Genomic DNA, 26,867 nt, shown 5'->3' with positions numbered 1-26,867 from the left:
ACAACTGTGTTTCAAGGGGCTCTTGCTTCAGTCATGTCAGCTAAATTAGCTGAATCGATTCCTATGGTTTGTTTTTCTTATCTGGTCCACAGTGCCTGCTGTTTGTTCAGCATCATATGTTGGAAATCATTCCTTAACAGTTTACTTCCTTGCTAGTTTTGAAATATTGCATTTCTTATATTTGTATTTTTTTTTTTAATAAAAACCAGAAAAAATTCCACAGGAAAAGCATGCATGTTTTCTTTTACTAAGACATTTTTTAAGATGTGTTGGAAGATCAAATTGATGTTCCTGGAAGTACATTCAGCACAGTTTAGCTCATCTGCACTTTCTGTCTGATTTTTCTCAGTGCCTGTTACTTGAGCTTTCATCCTCAGGCAGGTGACATCCTGAGGCCATACTGATTTGATAGTCACATTTGTACTGTATTTGTTAATGTAAGAAACTAATTTGATGGAATAATAGGGTTTTATTTCCTGTTTCATAGCTAGGACATAGTTGATTCTCGTTTAATACACTAGTGTTTTCTGTTGAATAAAATAGTAAATATGTCAAACAACAAGAATCACTCCACGTTAGAAACATCATGTCTCCACATTTGTTGAAAAGCTGTGTATCTTGGTAGACATTTTAGTTGGAGGGTTGATGCTGTTGGACAGATGTGAGATATCATCATGAAGAGATGATCCCTGAATTCCAACCATGGCTGACTTGGTTGTGCTGGTGACTCTTGTCTATGTGTCTACCATAGGTCAAATGGTGAATTAAGACTTATTAGAAGAGCTGAGGAGAGTGGGTAAGGGAATAGTTTAAAACTGTATGTTGGACTAACTATATCTTGCTCCCTGAAGTGGTGTCATTGTAATTCTTGCAGATGGTGAACAATTTTAAAGAATCAAAGTAAAATTAGTCTATGAAACTGTCAAGATTTATTCTGATCCCACAATGTTGAAGAGTTGCCAAAAGTGTTTGCCCTTAAATTAAGGCATATAATGTAGTGTAGTGGGTCTGGGGTGGTGGTGATTTTCCACAGCAGCTCTTGCAGTGCTGTGCTTAATGTTGGTTTTGATAGCACATCAATGTTATAACTATTGCTCGCACAACATCAGCTGACCCAGGCTGACCAAGGAGATATTCCATGCCATATGACATCAGCTCAGCAATATAAACTGGGGGGCGGGGGCAAGATTCATTTTTGGCCTTCCAAAAGCAACTGTTACACATACCAAAGCCCTGCTTCTTGGAAGGTGGCCAGACATCGCTGCTGATGGGAAGTAGAGAGTAACATCTTTATTTGCTTTTGCTTCACTTCGCACACATGTGGCTTTGCTGCTTCTTTATTAAACTGCTTTTATCTCAACCCACGAGACTCTCATCTTATTTTCTCCCCTTCCCTGGCTTGCTGAGGTGGGAGTGATAGAGCGGCATGGTGGGCACCTGGCATCCAGCTAGGGTCAAACCACCACGAGTAGCCTGCACCTTTGTTATGAAAACTCATATTTTCTTGTAGCTTTTTCCTTAGAGAATACCAAAATATTTGTTCTGGTTAGGATCTCTCTTGCTTCTGATTTCACAGGAGGAGGGGCTTTTTGAGCACCAAACCATACCTATTTTTTATAGCTTTGGGGTTTTTTTGCCTTTGTTCAGTGTTCATTCTGTTTATTACTGTGGTGGTTTAGCCAGGTGTCCATCAAGTCATCATATCACTCCCCCTCTTAAACTGGACAGGAGAAAGAGAGAAATATATAACGAGCGGTTTGTGAGTTAAGGACGGAGAGATCGCTCAGCAATTAGCGTCACAGGCAAAACAGACTCAACTTGGGGAGGAAAAAGGTTTGATTTATTAAAGGAACAATAAGAACAGGGAGATGAGAAATAAAACTGATTCTTAAAACACCTCCCCCCACCCCCCTCTTTACCCAGGACTCTCCTTCCCTCCCCCCCCAGCGGCATGGGGGATGGGATGGGGGTTATGGTCAGTTCATTACAGATGCACTTTGCCACTGCTTCTTCTCAGGGGGAGGCCTCCTCACATTTTCTCACTGCTACAGTGTGAGGTCCTTCCCCATGGGAGACAGTCCTTCGTGAACTTCTCCAGCGTGGGTCCTTCCCATGGGCTACAGTTCCTCATGAACTGCTCTGACATGGGGTCTCCCATGGGGGCAGCTCCTCACACACTGCCTCAGCATGGGTCATCCACCATTGCTCCTGCGTGAGTCCCTCACAAGATCACAAGTCCCAACAGCAAACCTGCTCTGTCATGGGCTCCTCTCTATCAGCTACAGGGGAAGCTTCTGACAGGTCTTTTGTTTAAAGAACCTACTCCTCTAGCTGCCTCCACTAACAAAAAACCTGGCCCGGGCAAAACCACTGCAATTACATACTGTACTGTAAGTTATATTCTTGACCTCAAATGTAAAGTATAACTCCAGTGAGTATAAGTCTTTAAGAACCAATTTCAGTTACCTTTCAAGCAGATACTTAAAGATCTTTGGATTATAGATGAACGTCAATGCTACTGTTACTGCCAAAAGTTACTAGGCCTGGTCAGCTAGGGTAAAAAGGGTGATACTAAAGCAGAGTTAATTCCTAAAACAGATGTTTTTCAGCAGGGAATTATTTCTTTTTGTATTTTACAGTGTACGTATAAAACTGAACCGATAGTTCTGATTCATCTTTTCAAGGAGAAAATGGCTTTTGGTAGTGTGTAGTGATATGAACCGACCTTGATTAAATTACCAGATTCTCTAGTGGTATGATAAATTTGGGGCCTTTGACAGAAGCTTTTCATTTGCTGGTTTGTTTTGAGCCCCGTCTTTTGTGTGTGTTGGGGATTTGACAGAACTATGGGACAAATACTATGTAGTTGTAACTGGTTGAATTAATATTATGCAAGATAAAATGTGAGACATACCACAGTGAGTGAAACCAAAGCACCACCTCACCTAATAAATATCTGTGGCCTGTGGCAGGCATCAGCAGTTGCTCAGGGAAAGAATGAAAAACATGTCATGTGTTGTGTAAACCTTGTTCTGGTTTTGGACTTTGCATCTTTGAGTTATTGCCACATAGTTCCTGAAACAGCTATTGTTTATTTTTCTAAAAATATAGTAAATGGATAAATACAAATGAATGATGGTTTAGATGTTTCTTGTTAGTAATTGTTGTCTCTGTACATTGATTTTTTTTCATTAAAAAGTAGTAGGACATTAGTTTGAGGAAAAAATGCCTGTAGAGGCATACATATATCTATAAACATATATATATATATAAAATACTTCTAGGAAAAATTAATTTTATTCTTTGCAATTTCATTCTAGCTCCCTTTCCAATCATCAGAGCAGCCTCTCCCCTGCCTCAGTGTTGTCTTCAAGCACATCACATGCAGTAAGTAATACTTGCATTTCAACAAATGTTTGACATTTAGTACGTTTATCTGATTATTAAGACCCTCTCTTAAAGTTCCTTGTGTCCCAGCACACTAAAAACCAAAACAAGATCCTTGTCTTGGGGGGAAGGAGGACTGCCAGCCCTCTAGTTGGAATAAGTCTTTACCACTTGTGATTTGTACTAGGTCAGGAATAGCTATTATAGAGACTTGCCAAGTCACAGAACTGCAGAGGAAATTTTTGTGCCAGCAAGGGGGTGTGGAATAATAAAAAAAATAATTTATTTTAACAAATGTATCAAGTAATAATAAAAAAGACATTTAGACATGTCTGTCTGAAACTACTTCAAAATGTGGACTGTTAGCAGTCTCTGCTGGAGAGGTTAGCTAGCAAAATGCAGATGATGGAATGATACATGTTATGACAAATGCCTCATGACAGATGATTTTAGAGCTTACCATGTGGCATTGTCACCTGTGTATTTAATGAGATGACTGGTAATGAACACAGTGCTCTGGATAAGGTTACACAAACACAAGTCAGAGAGGCACTACCTTGTTCTGTGATGGGATGCTTCTGTACAGTCCCAGTTGGGGGGTGCAGATAGGTTCCTGTTTTTCTTTATGTCTGTATTTTGCTTTGTAATGCTCCATCCCTACTGAATATGTGACTTAAAAATCCACACTTATCCAAATGTCCTTCTTTGCCGTTGTCAGAGTTGATTTGGCTTTTCTGTGTTGCTGACACTGTTCTCCAGATGTGATCAACTTTACAGCTAAGGCACTGTATTGGACTACTTTTAAACCAGGGACTCCTTTATCCTCATGCGTTCCTGTAATGCACCTGGTCTGTGTGTGAATTTACCACATTGATTTTGTTGTGGGGCACTACAGTTTTAATCTTTGAAATTCCATAAATACATTGAGGAAACGACAGTAGCAATGTCCTGTGTTTTGAAAACAAATACTGTCTTTTGGAAGAATATAGAAGTTTATTTAACATAACAAGTACTAGCTTGGAGTATACAAGCAAAGGGCAAGAAGGTAACGCAGTCAAGTGACATCTGAGTTACTGTGGTATAATTTTGTGATGACACAGCAGTTACAATTTAGCTCTCATAATAATTTTCTTTGAATACTTAAAAATTACAAGCATGTAGCTTGATTGCTTGCTTGGTATATAGATAATGCATCTCTTTTGTATGTGCTGTTGTTACTTAAAAGATGGTTGAGGTTTTTTATTTTATTTTTCCCCCAGCATCTTCCACTGTGGTTTATTTGCTCCGTGATCCTCATTCTTTTTGTCTCTTTTTTTAGCACACTAGTGTTGAGAACACAACTTCTTCACTCCAGCCCTCAACAACCTTTTCAACTGCTTCAACCTCAGCCACTAGCACCACCTCTTCATTTATCAACATGGCAAGCAGTATGAACACTACAAACGTCTTTGGCCTGAGCATTACCAGTGTGTCTCTACCAGCTGCTACCACACGAGCAGCTCCCTTATTGTGTTCAGGTTCGCAACATTAACAGATCATGTGGATAGACAGAGGACTTCAGTTGTCAGGGCTGTCAGTTGAGCATCTCACCAGCCATAGCTATGCTGAGAAATCCACACTCTTGACTAGCATTTTCAGCATGCTTTATTTGCTGACTTATAAAATAAAGTTGCCTGGTTTTGGAGAAGTTTCTGTAATTCTTATAATCCTCTTGGGCAAAGTAAATTACAAAATTAGACTATTCTCTGATGGGACAGTTTTCAGTCTTAAGTAGCCACTGTTTTCCCTTACTTGAGGCATGGTTAAACTCTTGAGGCTATTTTGAGCATTTTCATCAACCAGCCCAAAATTCTTCTACAGAGTTCTGCTCTTTACAAATGATGACAGCACAGCCACCAGGGTTTGTGAACTGTCTTGTCTCAGTGCTGAAGTCTTTTCTTCTCTAAAGGCTTGTTCAAGTGTCTGTATTTTGATTCTACAGGAAAAGCTCCCCCAAACCTGCCCCAAGGCGTACCACCCTTGTTGCATAACCAGTATATTGTGGGACCTGGAGGTCTTCTACCTGCCTACCCAGTAAGCAATTTAATTGTTCCTGTCCTTGATTGCTTAACTCTTGGTGCAAGTGGGCCCTCCAGACTTGCCGTTGTGCCGGGGAGTTTCTGTCAACATCTGTTGCACCTAGAATTCTTGTTCCAAATGCTGAAGAATAGATTAAATACATTCCCTGGGGGTTTACTGTTGATGGTAAACTGCAGAAATGTTGGTACAAACCTGATTTGGCTGCTGTCAAAGCTAAACATGCATGTTGCTGTAGTTTTCGGTGGTATCAAGTTTTAGATCCTTTGAGTAAAATTATTTTGTTCAGATTTGTGTTCCTGGAACAGGTTTACTGTAGTAATGGTGGAAACATGCTGTGTGTCTTGACCTTATTGGAGACAGTCAAACTCTCCTCAAGAGGTCTGCTGTCACCAAGAAACATCAGCAGGGTGATGAGACATTTTAATTAAGCTTAGCTCTACTAGTCTTAAAATGCTACAGTGCACCATGATGGCAAAATGCAACATATAGCTTCACATCTTGAAAATAGACTGGGCCTAGGTCAAACTCTGTTTTAAATCTCAAATTGGTCAACATCAAAGAAGTGTTACAATTATGTTGTATTTTTATCTGTCTTTAAGCAGATTTATGGTTATGATGATCTCCAGCTGCTTCAATCCAGGCTACCAATGGTAAGTAAATGGCTTCATATATTTCATTTAAACAATTTATCTTCAGTGTTGATCATTTGTGCAACACAAATTACTTCATTTAATGATGTTTAAGAGCTTATCCTTATGTTCTGTATTCTGTTGTTTTGAATATCCACAAACAATTTCTCTAGGTGATGTAAATTGATGCAGAACAACTATTGCACTGTGCATTTGTCCATCTGCAGACTCTGTAAATAGAAGCAAGCGTGCTCTGTTCTTTTAAGTGGAGAAATATTTAATCGTTGTAGCAACACTATGACATCTTGTTAAATCTAGTTGAAATCTGAGTGTGAATGTTTTCTTTTATCAAGAGGTAGGGTTGAACAGCAAATACAAAAATTGGCAGTCACTAGGTACATCTGACAGGTTTGGAAGGTGCTCATAGATGGAGATCTTTGCTTATAAATTGTAAGAAAAATATCATGAGGGGCTCATGGGGTGAGATAAGGATGGAAAGAGATAACTCAAAAGTTATTGTCACGGGCAAAACAGAATTGACTTGAGGAAATTAGTTTAATCAAATCAGAGTAGTGAGAAATATTTTACTCCTACCCCTCCCTTCTTCCTGGGCTCAGCTTCACTTCTGATTTTCTCTACCTCCTCCCTGCCATGAGCACAGGGGAAAAGGGGGTTGTGGTCAGTTGTCTCTGCTGCTCCTCCACCCTCGTACTCTTTTGCTCCAGTGTGGGGTCCCTCCCATGGGAGACAGTCCTCTACAAACTTCTCCAGCGTGGGGGTCCCTTACATGACGTGTAATCCTTTAGGAACAGACTGCTCCAGTGTGAGTCCCCTATGGGGTCACAAGTCCTGCCAGAAAACCTGTTCCAGCGTGGACTATTCTCTCCACAGATTCCCAAGTCCTGCTAGAAACTTGCTCCAGTGTAGGCTTCCCATGGGGTCACAGCCTTCTTTGGGCATCCACCTGCTCCGGTGTGGGGTCCTCCCCAGGCTGCAGGTGGATCTCTGCTCCCCGGTGGACCTCTATGGACTGCACTGTGGGCTTCAGGGGATCCTCTGCTCTAGCACCTGGAGCATCTCCTCCCCTCCTTCAAAACTGACTGTGGTGTCTGCAGAGGTGTTTCTCTCATTCTCACTTGTCTCTCTGGCTGCAGTTGCCATCACACATCATTTTTTCCACTTCTTAAATACTTTATCCCAGCGGTCCAACTACCATCACTGATAGACTCAGCTTTGGTCAGTGGTGGGTCCATCTTGGAGCCAGTTGGCATTGGATCTGTCGGAGATGGGGGAATATTCCAGCAGCTTCCCACAGAAGCCACCCCTGTATATCTGTGCTACCAAAACCTTGCCAGGCAAATCCAACACGTGATTAAATGGTAGGAGACAGTGTTTTCTATGAGTGCTGCTCAACTTTACTCAGCCTGAGCTTCCCATGTGTTTGGTGAATATTTTTGTTGTTCTCTGGGTAGCAGTAGGTTTTTCCGTGAACCTGTACGACTTGAGCAGAGGGGCTGGAGTAGAACATGCCTCTTGGTGAGGTGATTTGTTTCTGAGGGGCCAGGAGCTGAGAATTACTGATGATATTTCCATGTAGTCATAGCAAACAGAGAGGAAAAAACATTGGATAATACTCAAAGTAAAATCAAGATAGTAAAGTACATGGACAAAAAAATCCTTACTGTGTCCGTTAATTCCAAGAGTAAAGCTGAAGAGGAGAAATGTAAGGATTGATACCTGGTGTGTGTTGCCTCAGAATAGTTGGTGCTGCAGGGGCTTTTGGAGCATTGCAAGAAGTGAGTTGTTGTGACCAGTTCCTGAAGGGGCAAGAGTAGGGGAACTCAGCATCATCCAAGCAATCTCTGCCATACTTCTCCTTGCTGGTGTCATGGTCTGGTTGGGGTTCAAGGGACCTTGAAAGATAATGTGGTGCAACCTCCCAGCAGTGATCAGGGCCATCTTGAGGTTCTGATGAGGGTGCTCAGAGCCCCATCCAAAATGATCTTGACTGTTTCCAGGAATGGGGCATCTACCACTAGCTCTGTAAGCAACCTTGTTCCTGTGTTTCACCACCGTCATGGTCAAAACCATCTGCCTTGTATCTAGTCTGAATCTCACCTCTTAAAGCCATGACCCCCTGTGCTATTGCTACAGGACTAATGAAAATGTCTGTCCCCATCTTTCTTACAAGCACCCCTTAAGGACTGAAAGGCCTCCAGAACGTCTCCCTGGAGCCACCTTCCCAGCTGAACAAGGGGAGCGCTCTCAGCCTTTCCTCCTAGGAGAGGTGTTCCAACCCTCTGCGGATGTTTGTGTCCCTCCCCTGTACCTGCTCCAATAAGTCCATGTCTACCTTGTGCTGAGGCCTCCAGAGATGATTAGCTCAGGACAGTGAGCTTAGAAGGTGGAAAGTGTTGAGGAGACAAGGACCGAGAAGATGATTCTGATGAGGACAGTGAAACCCTGACAGAGGTTTTGGAAAGAGATTGAGGCAAGTGCCTCGCTGAGAAGGTGTCCAAGAGAAGAGCAGTCAGGGGATGTGCAGAGCCCTGTCTGGAGCAGGGCTTGGAGAGGGTGTTGAGTGGAGGTGGCTTCCCCCCAGCCCAAAGGCTTATTGCAGAGATGAGAGGCACTGGCAAGCTTTTTGCAATAGCTCTTTATTTTCTGTGGAATAAATAGATGAATAAATAGATAAAAGCCATTATCACAATAAATAGGGTCAGTTCTATAAGTAGCAGAGCAATCAGTCAGTGGAGACTGAGGGTGCAGGGCCATCCTGGCAGTGGCTGTTCCCATGGGTGTTCATGTCAGGAGGAGAGAGGTGGGTCCAGGACAGTGTCCAGAAGGTGTGGGGTTCAGTGAGGCCGTGCAGGTGGTTCAAGGAGTTGGTCGAACTGTGCATGTTGTAGGTGAGGTTATGGAGGTGTTGGAAGCAGAGGAGGGCTTCAAGGCAGATGTGGTCCCAGGCTAACTGTCCTGGCCATGCTCCCTCCCAGCTTCTTGTGCACCCCCAGCCCACTCACTGGCAAGGCAGGGTGAGAAACAGAAATGGCCCTGACACTGTGGTGTCACGGTTCAGCACTAATTAAAACATTCCTGTGTTATCAACAGTCTCTTCAGCCTCAACCCAAATTGTAGCCCTGTTTTGGCTACTTGGAAGAAAAGGAAATCTGTCCCAGCCAAAGTCATGACCATGTAGTGTAGCGGCTTTCCCTTCTGGGCTTTCTGCTGGTGGCGAGTTTTCTGCCTGTGACTTTTGGTTTTGGCCATTAGCCGCAGTGGACTTGGAAGTGCATTGGGATGGGGAGAGGGTGGTGGCAGTGCTTGACTTGGGAGTGTATTGGATCAGGTGGTTTGGGAGGGGGACGTTGCCTGTAGTGGTTGAGTGGGAAATGTAAAAGCACTGGATTAGCGATAGATGGGGCAGGTTTTGCTACTATTGCAGGGTTTTGCGGTTTCTCCTTTCCCTTCAGTTCTTGCTGTTGTGCAAGGCTCCAGTATTGGTTGTGTTTTTTAACTTTTGGTTTGTCATCCTTATTTTCTTATGAATACGTGATTTCTTTTTACACTTTGGGAGATCCAGAGAGTGACACATTTCTTGGCAACCTCTCAGGAGCTCTCTAGTTCTAGAGCTCCTTGGAGGAGCGGCTTTAGGTCCAAGCACTTGAACATTGCATATTGATTGAAGTTTCTACAGTCTGCTTCCCTTTCTTCTCTTTAAACCTCATCTGATGGGAGATAAGAAGTCTTTTCTAAGTTATTAGTTATTAAGGTGAAGGTGACCCACCCTCCAGGGAGAGAACTGTCTTACCTGCACTTAGAGGACCCAGAAGAAAGATCTCAGACAGTGGTCTCTATCTTTTTTGATCACACAACCTGTCAGTAAAAAAAATATCTGTGGGTTCTTGTCCCCAATGTGTTTTTATTTCTAAATATGTACATATGCTACTATACTAATATGTATGTTATCAAGCTGTGGTGGATTAGCCCTGGCTGGGTGCCAGATGCCCACCAAGTCATTCTGGCACTCCCTCTCCTAAACTGGACAGGGGAGAGAGAAAATATAACAAGAGGTTTGTGAGTGGAGACTAAGAACAGGGAGATCAAACAGCAATTAGCATCATGGGAAAAACAGACTCAACTTGGAGATAAATAGTTTGATTTATTAATGAACCATCAGAACAGAGCAGGGAGATGAGAAATAAAAACAAATCTTAAAACACCTCCCCCACCTCTCCCTTTTCCGGGGACTCCCTCCTCTCCCCTCAGTGGGGCAGAGGATGGGGGTTACAGTCAGTTCATTACAGATGGACTTTGCCACTGCTGCTTCTCAGAGGGAGGCCTCATCACACTTTCCACTGCTAGAGTGTGGGGTCCCTCCCATGGGACACAGTCCTCCATGAACTTCTCCAGCATGAGTCCTTCCCATGGGCTACAGTTCCTCATGAACTGCTCCAGCATGGGGCCTCCCATGGGGACAGCTCCTCACACACTGACCCAACGTGGGTCATCCACCGGGAGAACAGTCCTTCAGGGACAGACTGCTCCAGTGTGAGTCCCTCACAGGATCACAAGTCCTGACAGCAAACCTGCTCTGATGTGGGCTCCTCTTTCCCCACAGGCTCTCAGGTCCTGCCAGGAACTTGGTCCAACATGGGCTTCCCAGAGTCACAGCTTCCTTCAGGCATCCACCCGCTCCGGTGTGGGGTCCTCCACGAGCTGCGAGTGGATCTCTGCTGCCCCACAGTCCTCCATGGGCTGCAGGGGCACAGCTGCTTCACCATGGTCTTCAGCACAGGTCACAGGGGAGTCTCTCTTCCAGTGCCTGGGCACCTTCTCCCCCTCCTTCTCCACTGACCTTGGTGTCTGCAGAGATGTTATTCTCACTCCCTGTTGCTGCTGCCATTTATCAACTGCGCAACAACTTCTTCCCCTTCTCAAATAGGTGAATCACAGAGGCGCTACCTCCATCACTAATTGGCCAGGCCTGGGTCAGCTGCAGGGTCTATCTTAGAATTGATTGGCATTAGCCCTATCAGCTACAGGGGAAGCTTCTGGCAGATCTTTGTTTAAAGAAGCCTCCCCTATAGCTTCCCCCCCACCCCCGCTACCAAAATCTGGCCCAGGCAAAACCACTACATACACAAAAAATTAAAATTAAAAAAGGATGAGAGAAAGCTTAAACAAACACTGGTTTGAATTTTCTTATTTTATTAATGGTGCCAAACCCCATTTTCTTTGTACACCCCACTGGATTTTCTGAGGTCCCCTCTAACATTGTTTAAATAAATTTTCCACTCTTCAGTAGTAACACTCTCCATTTAATTTTTTTCTATGTGTGTGTTGCTTTCCTAGCTGACATTTCGACTTATAGAAAACATATTATGGTACAGGGATTTAGACTACATCCACATTGCGATTACTGCCCCAGTCTGACTGTGGCTCTTTGACCCCCTCATGGTCTGTTGCTCTTCCAGGTGCAGTCTTGATGGAAGATGACAGCTGAGGGTTGGGAGGGGAAAACATTTAGGCATTGTCTTTAATTTACTGTTAAGAAATTAAGTATTTGTACATAATCTACTTTTTATTTTTTAAATATTTATTTTCAAGGTGAGGATCCAGGTACATCCAGCTCTGCTAGAAGGGAGAATCTCAGAACTGTGATTTAAATTTAAAAGGGAAGAAGTCAAATTTGGGCAGAAGGATGAGAAAGTCATCCTCTGCCCAAATTTTACTTCTTCCCTTTTAAATTTTCTTATGCCTCTAATCCGTGATTTATAAGAGCTGCCCTGTTACAGATTCAACTATTAACAAATGATATCTCTTTCCAAGGAATACTACGGAATTACATTCCCTGCTCCTGCAACCTTGACAGGCAGAGATGGGAACCTTGCTAACAACCCATACTCAGGTGAGTGCTGTCATAAGCTGAGGATGGCAAGTGAGGTTTTCTGGATTCTAAATGCAGGTCATCTTGATGGTTTTGAAAGACCATCAGTCTAAACTAGTCAAACAAAATTGAGCATCTCCTTCTCAGTCCTGACATATTTCTTCACAGTTTTGGTCAGTAATTCATATGTGACAACTTCTGGGACTAAATTGGATAGCCTTTGAGAATAAGTCCCAAAATCATTATGAGTATAAACAGCAGCAGCTTCTTGTGCCCTTCCCAAGCACATAGGGGTGCTTGAAAAGTATTCCACAGCTTAATTGTTCTTGAAATTCAACTGACTAGCTTTCCTCTTTTGGAAGTGGAATAAGACCCTCCTGAGCAGCTCCTCATGCTTTGTTACTGCTCTTTTAGCACTTGTATGTTCCCAGCAGAGCAAGGCTCACTCTCTCCAAACCTAATGGACTTCATTCCCCAAAAGCATATGGTCTAAGAAACTCTTGCTCTTCAGTTATCATTATGCAAAGATGACATTTATGTCGTCTGGGATTTTCAGCTGGCAGTTTTCATCCACTGCCATCTGATTACAGCTTAAACTGTAGCCATGGGTGTTATAATTCCTATAATGATGATATTAAGTGTTGTCATGGTTTGGCCCAGCTAGCACAGCAGCACCATGACAGTCTCTCGCTCGGTGCCCTCATTCACTCCCACCCTCATTAGGATGATGGAGGCCCTAGCGAAATGGGAGTAAAAAGATAAGCAAGGTTGTTGTGGATTGAGACAAGGGCAGGGAGGGCTCACTGCCAATTACGGTTCTGGGCAAAACAGACTCCAGTACTCGAATTAGAGAGGAAAGTAGGAAAGTTTATTCTACAAGAAACAGAATGGAATAAAAGCAAAAAGGGAGTAGGATGATGAGAAAATGACAACCTGCACTTTAAAATCTCCCTCCCTCATCCTTCCTCTCTTCCTGGGCCCAGCTCACTGCTCCTGATATCTCTACCTCCTCCCCCCTCAACGGCTCAGGGGGGCAGGGAATGGGGGATGTGGTCAGTCTCTCACAGATGGGCTCTGCTGCTTCTGTCTTCTCAGATGAGGACGACTCCTGACATTCTTCCCCTACTCCAACACGGGGTTCCTCCCCCGGGACACAGTCCTTAATGTACTTTTCTGGTGTGGGTTCTTCCCAGCAGCTGCGGCTTCTGCCGATACAGGGTTCCTCACACAGGATGCAGTCCTTGGTGAATACCTCTGGCGTGGATTCTTCACCACGGTTGCAGTTTCTGCAGTTACAGGGTCCCTCTCTCGGGACAAGGCCTCTTCTGGGCATAAGTTTAATGAGCTGCTTTGTCGTGGGTTCCTTCTCACAGTTACAGCTGTGGATATTGGGTCCCTTCCTCGGGGCACGGCCTGCTCTGGCCATAGTGATAAAGGGTCCCTCCTTTGGGACATGGCCTCTTCCGGCCATAGTTTTAAAGAAGAAAATCACTGCCCCTGTCTTGGGGTCTGCAGTGAAGTGGTTGGGTCCCTCCCATGGGACACGGCTTCCTCCGGCCATAGTCACTGTCCCTGGTCTGGGGCCAGCTTTAGCAAAATTAGTCTAATTGGCTCAGCCCCAGAAGTGGGTCTGGCTCTGAGCTGGGGAGAGTTGCGAGCAACTTCTTACAGGAGCCATCTTTACAGCCCCTTCCCACTTACCAGAAAAGGCTATCATGTCAAACCATGACAAGTGTTGTCATAACCAACAAAAATTCATACTGGTTGGGACTGAGATGTGATTGATGAATGTTACCTTCCTAAAAACCACATGGACATGCTGCTCTGTAAGCTGCCAGAAAATGCAAGTGTTTAAAAGTGTTCTGCTTTGTAATCATGTCTCTCAGAAGGCTGCTTTTGGGTTATTAAGTGAATTTCCCTTCCTACTTCAATAAGGTGACAGGCAACGCAAGCCTTGCTTTCCTGGCCTTCAGCTACTATCTCCAGAACTTTGGTGTGAGGAACCGGACATGCTCGACAAATAAACAGACATTGACAAAAATATGCTCATCACTGCCTGTAAATACTAACTTGCTTTCAACTCATGAAGCTTTATCTAATCAGTTTAATGTTTAGGAGAGTGACACTTTAACCCAACAGCCATTTGCTCTTTGGCTACTTACCGTAGTTCTGCTTTTAGCATGTTTTATTACAATCACAGAATCAGAGAATGATAGGGGTTGGAAGGGACCTTTAGAGATCATCCAGTCCAATCCCCCTGCCAAAGCAGGTCCACCTAGATCAGGTCACACAGGAACGTATCCAGGTCGGTTTTGAAGACCTTCAGAGAAGGAGACTCCACACCCTCCCTGGGCTGCCTGGGATGGGGCTCCCTCACCTCAACAGCAAAATAGTTTTTCTTATGTTTAAATGAGATCTGATAGGAATGAATCTGCTCAGACCGTGTGAGATAGGTAGGCGTTGGTATCTCCATTTTATTAGCTATGTGAGTTCTGTGCCACAAACAGGCAATGTCCCTGTGGCACTCTGGAGCAGAGACCAAGAGAGCACTTCCCATGAACAACTGCAGTCTTTCAAGTGTAGGATGTGCTCTCTTCTGTAGTTGTCTGCTTGTATCCAGAGGATTTGAGTCCTCTTAGTCTGCTGCTTATGGAGTAGTTTTGACAGCTTTTCTGATCAGTTCTTTCTTTCACAGGTGATGTAACAAAATTTGGCCGGGGGGATTCTGCCTCCCCTGCTCCTGCTACCACGCTTGCCCAGCCGCAGCAGAACCAGACGCAGACTCAACAGCCCTTCCTCAACCCGACCCTGCCCCCAGGCTACAGCTACGCTGGGTTACCTTATTATGCTGGTGTGCCTGGTGTACCCAGTGCATTCCAGTATGGGCCAACCATGTTTGTAAGTGTGACAGCCTAAATGGTAACCCTCCCTTTGTGCCTTTGGTTTTCTTTCTCCATCTTGGAATCATAGAATGATTTGGGTTGGAAGGAACTTTCGAAGATCACCTAGTCCAACCTCCTTGTCATGAGCAGGGACACCTTCCATTAGACCAGGTTGCTCCAAGCCCCATCCAACCTGCTTTTGAACATTTCTAGGTATGAGGCATCCACAGCCTCTCTGGGCAACCTGTGCCAGTGTCTCACCACCCTGGTTGTGAAAAATGTCTTAATGTCAATCTAAACCTACCCTCTTTCAGTTTAAAACTGGTACTCTTTGTCCTGTCACTACAGGGCCTGGTAAAAAGGTTTTCTCCATCTTCTAAACACCTTTAAGTATTGAAAGGCCACAAGAAGATCTTCCTGGAGTATTCTCTTCTGCAGGCTGAACAACCCCAACACTCTCAGCCTTCCCTCATAGGACAGTTGTTCCAACTCTCTGATCGTTTTGTGTCCCTCCTCTGGACCTGTTCCAGTGGGTCTGTGTCTTTCTCATACTGGGGATCCTGGAGCTGGATGCAGTACTCAGGTGGGATCTCCTGAGAAATTAATGATTGTCTCCAGTCTGCAAGGGATCTTCAGAAATGTGCAAGCATGAGAAAATAACTGCAGTCCTTTCCCCAAGAAAGCGAGAAATGTAGAAGGACAGAACTCATGGACTCCTGTGCAAGTTACTGTAAATAGCAGACAGTGACAGCCTCTGAAAAGTGTAGGGGAGACCCAAAGCTGAGTCAGTAAGCTGAGAGTGCCTGGGAAAGCCTTTTGAAGATGGAGGAGACCCCATTAAGTCAGAGCAGCGCTGGTATCCCACGAGGAAGAAGGTTGTTTGGGAAGAGATGATGCTCCAGGCAGGAGAGTTAGATGAGTCTGGTTTAGAGCCCTCTAGGACAGTGTTTTATGAAACAGCCTCAGGCAGGGCTTGATGTTTTGTTTGATTCTGGAGGGAGAGCACTATGGTTGCTCCTTCTTATGTTTGTACGTAAGAATTTGCTGTTTACATCCAGTGCATAAAAGAAATCTGCACCCTGTTCCAAGATGGTTGCACTGCAATCAGAGCACAAAACTTGAACTTTGCACAAATCCCCTACAGCAAGTCACTGCTGTAAACGTGAGTGCCATGTCCCCTGCCATCCCAGTTCTCCCAATTCCAGATAAAATTTCCCAATGAGGTGGAGGTGCCTCCCCCAGTAGATGGCAGAGGGAGTTTGCATTTTGTAATCTATTCCCCGCTTTTACAGCATCTTTTGTTCCCTTTTTGTCCAGGTACCTCCAGCATCTGCTAAACAACACGGAGTCAACCTGAACACAGCATCAACTCCTTTCCAGCAAGCAAGTGGCTATGGGCAGCACAGCTATGGAGCAGGTACGTGTCTTGCCTTGCTTCACACCTGAGCCTCTGCAGAGCTGCTTGCATGCTCTAACCCCTTGTCTTGGTACACACTGACAGGCTACGATGACTTAACACAGGCAACGGCAGCTGGAGATTACAGCAAAGGAGGCTACAGTGGGTCATCTCAAGCACAAAACAAATCTGCTGGCAGTGGACCTGGGAAAGGTAACACATGAGACTTCAGGTTGCTCAAGTGGGATTTAGTAGGGCAAACTCCCAATATTGCCAGTGCTGTGCAGTCAACACAGCAGCCAACTCTAAACAGGGTCACAATCCAAGCTGTTTCTCTATCTCTTGTATAAAAAAAGCTTTGTTATTTTAACGGTCTGAGTCTTCCTTCTGAAACTCATGGCTGAACTTTGCCTAAAGATTTGCGTGGCTAATGCATAGCTTTGTCCACAGTTATGTATGGGAGAAATGGTGAGCTATTTTCTCTGCCAAAGTTTTCTTTTGATGAAGAACAGTGGTCCTGCAGCAGTTCTGTGTTTTTGAAGCCTAAGCAGTTGGATGCTGTAACTGAAACGGTCCTCAGTAAAATGAGGGCTACATTTTGAGTATCTTGGCAGGGCAGTTCACCCATTTCTGACTGTTGTTTCAGCTGCTGTCTGTACACCCTGTAACTCATTGCATTGTTTTATGCCTGGAAATGTTTCCTTTGTGACTATAAAGGCTGAAGAATTTTTACAGCTTCTATGAAAGCTTTTTTTTCTGCACACGCTGGTTAGACCTGAGAAATGTGTACTGAACCGCTTAGCACTAACTAGTTCATCCTTGGACTTAAGCAAATACCAAGCATTTGCTGTGCATTTGAAACACCAACTGGACTGTCTTCAGCCAAAACCTGTTCATAGATTCATAGAATTGTTTTGATTGGAAAAGACCTTTAAGATCATTGAGTCCAACCACTAACCTCACACTGCCAAGCCCACTACTAACCCATGTCCCTCAGCACCTCATCTACATGGCTTTTAAATATCTCCAGGGATGGGGACTCCACCATCTCCATGGCCAGCCTGGGACAGTATTTAAGAACCCTCTCAGTGAAGTTCTTCCTAATCTCCAATCTAAACCTCCCCTGATGCAACTTAAGGCCATTTTCTCTTGTCCTGTCACTTGTTATTTGGGAGAAGAGAACAACCCCAACCTCACTACAACCTCCTGTCAGGGAGTTGCAGAGAGTGATCATGTCTCCCTTCAGCCTCCTCTTCTCCAGACTAATCACCTCAAGTTCCCTCAGCCACCCCTTATCAGACTTGTGCTCCAGAACCTTCCCCAGCTCCATTGCCTGTCTCTGAAAATGCTCCAGCACCTCATTGCCTTTATCTGATCACACTCTCCTCTGAAAAGGGAAAGGGGTACAACCTTAGAGCACTGCAAACCCTCTGAGCCCTGTCCCAATTCACTGGCCAAAGGAACCACTGGATTCTTCTGATCCAAATGAAAATCCTTAGAGCCAGACTGTTAGTAAGTGGCCACCTCACTGGTGTTTCTGATCCTGTTGTGGCACCAGCTGGTCCAGGTGGAAGCCAGCCCAAATTTGTGATATTAATTCTTCATGGGTAGAGGAGTACTGCAGACCTCACCCTTCTGCAGGATGTCAAAGGACAAGGGCTCAAATGTGTAGCAGATGCCAAGTCTCATGGCTTAGCAGACTCCTGGAAAGCTCTTGAATGCTGCCAGAGAGCTAAATGCATCCCTAATCCTAGGGGACAGCTGGCTTTTCCTGAGCTGAAAGGAGTGCTCAATGCAGCCAGCTGCTGCCTGGTGAAGTGCCTTTGAACTCCCACAGTAACTGCTGGCTTGTGGACAGGGATGATTCACCCAGCAGGCTGGTTTCTCCTTTGTCAGCAAGAGTGAGGAACCAAGCTCTTCCTTCTCTGCTGTGCAGTGTGGGCTACAGGCAGAGGGCTGTGATGGACCCATGGCCCATGGTTGTGGGCAAAGCCGCAGCTGCCCAGAGGTGCCAGAAGCGAAGCACAGGGCTGACACTTGGGTGATGGTTGACTTTCTCATTGTCAGTGGATTCTTTTTGTTGTTGTTTTCCAGGTGTTTCTGTGACCTCAAGTAACACAGGTGTGCCTGATATCAGTGGCACAGTCTATAACAAGACTCAGGTGAGCAATGCTGGACCATCCTCCCCCATGGCCTGAGGCTGAGCCAATGGTTCCCAGCCTGGTTAGTCTCAGGGTCAGCAGGCCATGGGGTTCCTTATACTGTCTCTGCTGTTGTTCTCTGTCCCACTGTTTCTGCCCTGTCAGCTCCTGAAAGCAGCTGCTGGCGCAGGCACAGTCCTCCACACTGCCATGCACTGCCCCATGCAAGCTGTGGCCTGGCTGCAAATAAAATGTGATGGTGCAAATGGTTTTACTCACCAAAGCAAGTGAGTCAAGGGGCCATCTGCTTCTCACCAGAGAGCCCAGTCCAGTCAGTAGTGCCCTCACCTGAGGGTCCTTGTCCCATGCTCTCCTTTGGCCGTTGCTCAGCTTCCCAGGGAAAGCAGAAAGTGCTTTGATAAGCCATGGTGTGCAGTGGGCATATGTCCAGCTACTGTTTTCTCCTCCTTGTACCCCCAGCTGAAGGTGTCTGGCTCTCATCCATGTTCTCAGCTACACCCTTAGAGTGAGTGGTCAAGCTTTGGCCAGCAGGAGGAAAATCTTACTGCAAGTTCTCCTTGTGATTTTATTGGGCTGCCCTGGGTAGGTTGAGTAATTCCAGGCTGAACCCCTGCAATGAGTGAAGGACTGATTTCAGGCAGCTGCTACCATCCCATGTCCCACTGAGTAAAAAGAGGTCGAGGAGAGAAAGAATACAGTAGCTGTGGAAATGAAAATAAAATGTCAGAGGCATTAGTGCAGAAATATGGGTGAAAACAGGAGCTGAAACTCCCCTGCTGAAGGGCTCGCAGGTATTCCTCATGGCTTGGCCTGCTGGAAGGCTTGGGTGATGTGTGGTTGGGCCACTCTTGTTCTCTGGTCATCGTGGGGCTGCTCACACCAGTCTCTGATGCTGTCCCACTCGCCTCCCATGCAGACGTTTGACAAGCAGGGATTTCACGCTGGCACACCACCTCCTTTCAGCCTGCCCTCTGCTCTTGGATCAACTGGGCCTCTGAACCCTGGTGCTGCCCCAGGTTATGCTCCAGCCCCATTTCTCCATATCCTGCCTGTACATCAGCAGCCTCATTCCCAGGTGCTGCATCACCATCTTCAGCCAGATGGGCAGGTGAGTTGGCCCCTTCCACCTCTACAGTATGTCCAAGGGCAGACTGCTCCCCCTCCACATCACAGCAGGGTCGGGGGAAAGAGGGAGTGTTCCTTTTGGATTTTGCTTTGCTCTTTGGGAAAGAGTCTTGACAATGATTGTAAACTGACAGACTCAGCTTGGGAAGGGAACCTTATGAAGTTCAGCCAGGGGAAGTGCCAGGTCCCGCCCCTGGGGAGGGACAACCCTGGGCACTAGGACATGTTGGGAGCCAAAGCAGTTTGGCAGAAAAGGCCCTGGAGGTCCTGGTGAACACCCAAGTTGGCTATGAACTGTCAATGTGCCCTTGCCCCAAAGGCCAATGGGATCCTAGGCTGCATTACAGAAAGTATTGCTAGTAGATTGAGGGAGAAGATCCTTCCCCTCCACTTGGCACTGATGATGCCACAGCTGGAGAGCTGTGTCCAGTTCTGGGCACCCCAGTATGAGAGAGGTGTGGATGTACTGGAGAGAATCCAACAAAGGGCCACATGGATGATGAAGAGATGGGAGCATGATAGGTCCCTGCTATCCTCAGCCAGCCTGCAATCCTTGTGTGGGCTATGGAGAGAGGGGCTGTGAGGAGTAAAGCTGAGGCAAGTGCTGCTGTACAGCACTTGTATCTCTGGCAGGGGGGAAAACAAGCATCCCCTTGCAGGTTGTCGGCTCTGATTTGTTTCACCAGCCCCTGCATTTCCTTTCCTCACTAGAAAAGTTCCCTGTAAAAATGTTCTGCCTTAGAGTCCACAAATAGGAAATGATTTCTTTCTCCAAATGTGCAATGTCCTTGGCCGGTGCACCACTTCCATTCCCCTGGAGAGAGCTCCCTTGCTGTCCCCAGACCTGCTACTCTCCTCACCAGTGCTTGAACCAGGTGCAGGCAGTGGGATAGTGCGTCCCTGTGCTCCTTCTCAATGTCTTTGTGGCTGCTCATCCCAGACCATGAGACATTGAGATGATAGAATCGTAGAATTGTTTTGGTTGGAAAAGACCTTTAACCTCACACTGCCAAGCCCATCACTAAATCTTGTCCCTCAGCACCTCATCCATGCATCTTTTAAATATCTCCAAGGATGAGGACTCCACCACCTCCCTGGGCAGCCTGTTCCAGTGTTTAACAACCCTCTCAATGACTAAGTTTTTATTAATATCCAATCTAAACCTCCCTTGGTGCTTCTTGAGGCTATTTCCTCTTGTCCTATCACTTATTACTTGGGAGAAGAGACCAATACCCACCCACTACAACTTCCTTTCAGGCTGTTGTAGAGAGTGATCATGTCTCCTCTCAGCGTCCTCTTTTCCAGACTAAACATCCCCAGCTCCCTCAGCCACTCCTCATAAGCCTTGTTCTCCAGACCCTTCACCAGCTTTGTTGCCCATATCTGGACACACTCCAGCACCTCAATGTCCTTCTTGTAGTGAGGGGCCCAGAACTGAACACAGTATTTGAGGTGCAGCCTCACCAGTGCTGAGTAGAGGGGGATGATCACTTCCTTGGTCCTGCTGGTCAGACTATTTCTGATATAAGCCAGGATGCCATTGGCCTTCTTGGCCACCTGGTCACACTGCTGGCTCATGTTCATACAGCTCTCAACCAACACCCTCAGGTCTTTTTCCTCTAGGCTGCTTTCCAGCCCCTCTGCCCCAAGCCTGTAGCATTGCATGGGCTTGTTGTTGTGGCCCAAGTTCAGGACCTGGCATTTGGCCTTGTTGAACCTCATGCAATTGGCCTCAGCCCATCACTCCAGCCTGTCCAGGTCCCTCTGAAGAGCCTTCCTGCCCTCAAGCAGGTTTATGCTCCTGCCCAGGTTGGTGTCATCAGCAATTTTACTGAGGGTGCACTCAATTACCTCATCCAGGCCCCGGCACTGAGCCCTAGGGAACACCACTGGTAACTGGCCACCAACTGGATTGAACTTCATATGTCACTGGGCAGAAACAGATCTGCTTGGGGAGAGTGTGGCGGTTGTTGTGGCTTTCCCCAGGGGCAGTAGCAACTCCTTCCCAGGAGTACTGGTGCTGTGGCTGCTGATCCTGTATCTCCTTCATTTTCCATTTCTAGGGTGGATCTGGCCAACGCAATCAACCCAGCACCATGCAGCAAAAGTCTCAGGCTACCAAAGCTGCCTATGGCACTTCTCCATACTGGACAAGCTAAATCTGAAACCAGGGAGAGAGGAGTAAAAAAAAAAAAAAAAAAAAAAAAAGGAGGACAGGGGGAAGAAAGCCAAAGCCCATTCCTGGAGTTATTAGGAGAAGTAACTGCTCAGCCAAACACCTGTGCAGGGAGAACTGCAGCCAGTCAGACAGCCATCCTGTGTGTGACTCGCCTACTGCTTCTTTGAGTTGCTGTTGTATGTAATATATTTATATATGTATTTGTAAATGTAATAGAGCCTAAGTGTGATTTTCTGCATCTTGAAGCCTGTTTTATTTTCTTTTTCATTTTGCATATGCACCAAGGCATCCTTCCTTTTTCTTGTTATTGTTTTTTATTTTGTTTTGGGTTTTTTAAGCTCTATGGGCTTTATAATTCTGTCAAACTGCACCATTTTTTTTGTAGCTGGAGCCTGAGTATTTAATGCAGTTCCAAATTGAGGCAAATGAAGAGGCCTGCCCTGCCCTGCCCCAAAAAATCCCATGACTCGAGATGTCTCCTGTTGATTTGATTTCTGCCCTCAGCCCCCAATCTGACTGTTACTTTAAAGAAAAAAAAAAGAAAAAAGAAAGAAAAATAATATTTTGTGGACCTTCCATTTTCTATTGTCTTCCCACCTTCTTCCTGCTGTGGAAGTTATCTCGTGGGCAGTTTGGTCACTGTGGCCCTGAGCTGCAGCCTCACCTGTTATTATTCAAAACTTGAAAAAATTGAAAAAAGGACAGGGTTTTGTTTTACATCTAGGAGTTGTGTTTTGTTTGTTTGTTTCTCTATCAAGAGACTTTGGATGGCTCAGTGTGTCCTAGAACCTCCTTTGCATCATTAGAGGCAAAAAAAAGCCCCATATGTAGTGATTTCTTAGGTATAAGCTGTGTCTTGTACCTCTCTTTGCCCTGAGCCACCCTGCCCAGGAAAGCCAGAGTTACTGGATGGAAACTTTACCCATCCCTTCCCACTTCTTTTTAAAACAAAAGACTCTGGAGGCACCTCCTGATCCTTCTTGTCCTCCACCAGTGCAGTGACTGTTTTAGGAGCTTCATTTCTTTTGAGCCTTCTTAGGAGCCTTCTTCCACCTAATAAAGATCTGAGCATATCACTGGTTGTTTGTCTACATTTTCAAAGGCTCCAGCAGCAGTTTTGCTTTCCCAGGCTGTCCTTTTCCACTTCTTTGTGTAAAAAAAATCTGAGTGGGGAGGGTAAAGGTATCAACTGAGGTGTCAGAAGAGGCTGAAGCCCATGATGAAGGTGAGTGCCCCTTGGTGCTGGAGTGGGGATGGGACCTCAGGAGCACCCTTGCTCCTGCCCCATGTCCCTGTAGGGATGGAGGGAACCCAGCCCCAGCACTGCCCTTCCTCACTTTGCCGGGGAGGTGTGCATGGTCTCTCCCTGGAGGAAGGGCTCTGGCCCCAGGCTCTTCCCCTTGAGCATCCTGGCCCTGCACATCAGTGGTAAATATGTCCATGCCACAGGAAAGGGGCCTTTATTTTGCACTTGCTAATTGCTGTTACAAGACTCACAAGAAGGTAAAAAAAAAAAAAACAAAACAAAAACACAAATGATTTTTTTTTTTACCACAAGAACCACACTTTACCAACTCAGGGACCTAGTTGGCTTGGAAGATAGAGTGTCCCCCAGCCTTTCCTCTGCCTCTGAGCATCACAACCTGAACTGCGTGGGTCTTCCTCTGCCCCAACTTTTGTCCTGCTCCAACTTCAGCAGCTGCTGTAAACCCTGGGCTCCTGCTGTCCTGTAGCAAATCTGCTGGGAAGAAAAACTTACCTAGACAAAGTTAGATAAGCACAGATGTCCTTTATTTGTTGATGCACCGGGGGGACATGGAATGTCCAACAAACCATCAAAATTATCAGATACTTATACCCAACATTCTTTTGTTCTTTTTTACTCTGTGTAAAAGCCTGCTTAGAATTATTCATTAAATTCACCCTTCTTTACCTTGGTTGGTGTCCTGGTTTGGCCCAGCTAGCACAGCAGCACCACAACAGTCTCTCGCTCCGTGCCCCCATTCACCTCCACCCTCATAAGGATGGCGGAGGACCCAACGAAATGGGAGTAAAAAGATAAGAAAGGTTGTTGTGGATTGAGACAAGGGCAGGGAGGGCTCACTGCCAATTATGGTTCTGGGCAAAACAGACTCCACTACTCAGAGAGGAAAGTAGGAAAGTTTATTCTACAAGAAACAGAACGGAATAAAAGCAAAAAGGGAGTAGGATGATGAGAAAATTACAACCAGCACTTTAAGATCTCCCTCCCCCATCCCTCCTTTCTTCCAGGGCCCAGCTCACTGCTCCCAATATCTCTACCTCCTCCTCCCTCAACGGCTCAGGGGGGCAGCGAGAGAGGGATGTGGTCAGTCTCTCACAGATGGGCTCTGCCGCTTCTGTCTTCTCAGATGAGGACGACTCCTGGCATTCTTCCCCTGCTCCAACACGGGGTTCCTCCCCCGGGACACAGTCCTTAACAAACTTCTCTTGTGTGGGTTGTTCCCAACAGCTGCGGCTTCTGCCGATACAGGGTCCCTCACACGGGACGCAGTCCTTGGTGAATATCTCTGGCGTGGATTCTTCACCACGGTTGCAGTTTCTGCAGTTGCAGGGTCCCTCTCTCGGAACAAGGCCTCTTCTGGGCATAAGTTTAATGACCTGCTTTGTTGTGGGTTCCTTCCCACAGTTGCAGCTGTGGATATTGGGTCCCTTCCTCGGGACACGGCCTGCTCCGGCCAAAATCACTGTCCCTGGCTCGGGGTCTTTAATGAAGTGAATCACTGCCCCTGTTGCAGGCTCATTACCAAAATGAGTCTCTACCGCTGATGCGGGGTCTTTAAAGAAATGAAAATAAATCTCAGCTTCACCAGTTCTCTCCATAGAATGCAGGGGATTCTCTGCTCCAGCACACCTCCTCCTCTCTTTCATCACTGACCTTGGAGTCCGCATGGTTGTTTCTCTCACTGTTCCTACTCCTTGCACCAACACCAGACAGAAGAAAAAGAAGGGGCAGAAGAGAGAAAGAAGATGGAGGAAAGAAACCTCCCCTTCCGGCTTCTTCTTAAAAAGTGATTGTGGAAGCGTCTAATTGACTCAGCCCCAGAAGTGGGTCTGGCTCTGACCTGGTCAGAGTTGCGAGCAACTTCTTACAGGAGCCATCTTTACAGCCCCTTCCCCCTTACCAGAAAAGGCTATCATGTCAAACCATGACAGTTGGTTATTTGTTACTTTTACATATTACATCACTCTTATTGATTGGTCCCTTATTACACAAGTTACACATATATATTTTAAAATCACTTGACCAACTAACTGATTTAAGCTATTGATTATCTGGTGTTCTCGGTCAGAATGATACTATTTGGTGTTCTGGTCCACAATGTTACAGGGGTTCAGGACAGTGAACAACCTACTGGTTAATGGAACAAACCCTTTTCTTCTTCCTCTGAAGCAGTCACTCCCAACATTGTTCTTGGATTTTTTATGGCTTGCAGGTGCATGGATCTGAATAATCCCCCTTGTTATCGCTCTCATCCCCATTGTGCCTGATTTTTCATGCATGTTCTTCTCTTTGGGAGCAGCTTTACCAAGGAGGCCTAGTTTTGCTTAGTAATGCTAACTTAATTACAAATTTACTTAAAACTATTTGATAAAATCACTTAATTTTTTATACTTATATAACATTTCCCCCCTTTGAAAGTTTACTCAATACTTTCACCTATTTACAATGGAATATAATTATATGCTGAATTGTCATGTGATGGTGGATCTTGGTTTATTTTTTTCTTTCGTTAATGCTCGTATAATCATTCAATTAAATTTTGGTTTATGGGTTTATTGTCATTTAAGGCAAGCATAAGCCAGACCAATTATTACAAATACCAATATCAAAATGAGCAATGTTTCAATCAATGATTTTTTTTCATTAACTTGAATTTGATTCCCATCCACTAAAAAGTTTATCCATTTTACCTTCCTCTTCTTCTGCATGTGTTTATTTTTCTGTTTTTCCTAATAGCCCTGAATCATGTTCTATATCTTCAGTAACATTAAGAACATGTATGCATCAATGATCCATTCTATCCTTTAGAAATTCACAAACGCCATGCTCCTTTAACAGCAGCGTATCTATCATAGAATCATAAAATAGTTTCATCTAGAAGAGACCTTTAAGATCGAGTCCAGCCTTTATCACAACCCTATCAACCACTACACCATTTCCCTAACTCCAACATCCAACTGTCTCTTAAACACCTCGAGGGACGGTGATTCCAGCACCTCCCTGGGCAGCCCATTCCAATGCCTGACAACCCTTTAAGGAAAGAAATTCATAGAATAATAGAATGGTAGGGGTTGGACGGGACCTTTAGATATCATCTAGTCCACCCCCCCCGCCAAAGCAGGTCCCACCTAGATCAGATCACACAGGAACGCGTCCAGGCACGTCTTGAAGACGTCCAAGGAAGGAGACTCCACACCCTCCCTGGGCAGCCTGTGCCAGGGCTCCCTCACCCTCACAGTAAAATAGTTTTTTCTTATATTTAAGTGGAACTTTTTGTGTTCCAGCTTCATCCTATTACCCTTTGTCCTGTCACCAGATAAAACAGAAAAGGGGATGTCTCAACCTCCTGACATCCACCATTTAGATACTTGTAAATATTACTGAGATTCTCCCCTCAGTCTCCTCTAGACTAAACAGCCTGAGTTGTACAGCCTTTCCTCATAAGGAAGATGCTCCAGTCCCGTGATCATATTGGTGGCCCTGTACTGGACTCTCTGGCAGTTCCCTGTCCCTCTTGAGCCCAGAACTGGACACAGGACTCCAGATGAGGCCTCATAAGGGCAGAGAAGAAGGGGAGAACTTCCCTCGACCTACTGGCCACACTCTTCTTAATTCATGAGGGAACATTGCTGGCTCATGGTTACTTTATTGTCAACCAGGAATCTCAGGTCTTTCTCTGCAGACCTACTCTCCAGCAGGTCAATCCCTAGCCTGTACTGGTGCATGGGGTTGTTCCTTCCCAGATGCAGGACTCTGCAATTGTCCTTGTTGAACCTCATGAGGTTCCTCTCTGCCCAACTCTCAAGCCGGTTGAGATCCCACTGAATGGCAGCACAGCCTTCTGGGGAATCAGCCAGTCCTCCCACTTTGGCGT

The 26,867-nt window shown here is 45.6% G+C and overlaps 1 protein-coding gene across 8 annotated transcripts in view; it reads left to right on the top strand.

Moving 5' to 3' along the window:
• Positions 1-21,776, top strand: part of LOC133628520 (ubiquitin-associated protein 2-like) — a 135,153-nt gene extending 113,377 nt beyond the window's left edge. For 2 of the 8 annotated variants that reach the window (XM_062016801.1, XM_062016797.1), the window contains 11 exons: positions 3,321-3,387; positions 4,706-4,904; positions 5,369-5,460; positions 6,069-6,116; positions 11,928-12,006; positions 14,681-14,883; positions 16,185-16,284; positions 16,369-16,476; positions 18,358-18,425; positions 19,342-19,533; positions 21,614-21,776. In XM_062016801.1, the coding sequence (XP_061872785.1) occupies positions 3,321-3,387; positions 4,706-4,904; positions 5,369-5,460; positions 6,069-6,116; positions 11,928-12,006; positions 14,681-14,883; positions 16,185-16,284; positions 16,369-16,476; positions 18,358-18,425; positions 19,342-19,533; positions 21,614-21,709 (1,252 nt within the window). In that variant the 3' untranslated portion in view covers positions 21,710-21,776. Of the gene's footprint in view, positions 1-751; positions 797-3,320; positions 3,388-4,705; positions 4,905-5,368; positions 5,461-6,065; positions 6,117-10,716; positions 11,753-11,927; positions 12,007-14,680; positions 14,884-16,184; positions 16,285-16,368; positions 16,477-18,357; positions 18,426-19,341; positions 19,534-21,613 lie in introns of those variants that run through there. The other 6 variants (XM_062016798.1, XM_062016796.1, XM_062016794.1 and 3 more) reach the window with 5 other exon arrangements.
• Positions 21,777-26,867: the final 5,091 nt, after the last annotated feature.

The sequence above is a fragment of the Colius striatus genome, chromosome W, assembly GCF_028858725.1.
Source record: "Colius striatus isolate bColStr4 chromosome W, bColStr4.1.hap1, whole genome shotgun sequence".
In the NCBI taxonomy this organism is placed as follows: Eukaryota; Metazoa; Chordata; class Aves; order Coliiformes; family Coliidae; genus Colius; species Colius striatus.
Note: the sequence above shows the minus strand (reverse complement) of the source record. Positions and strands in the feature narration are given on the sequence as shown.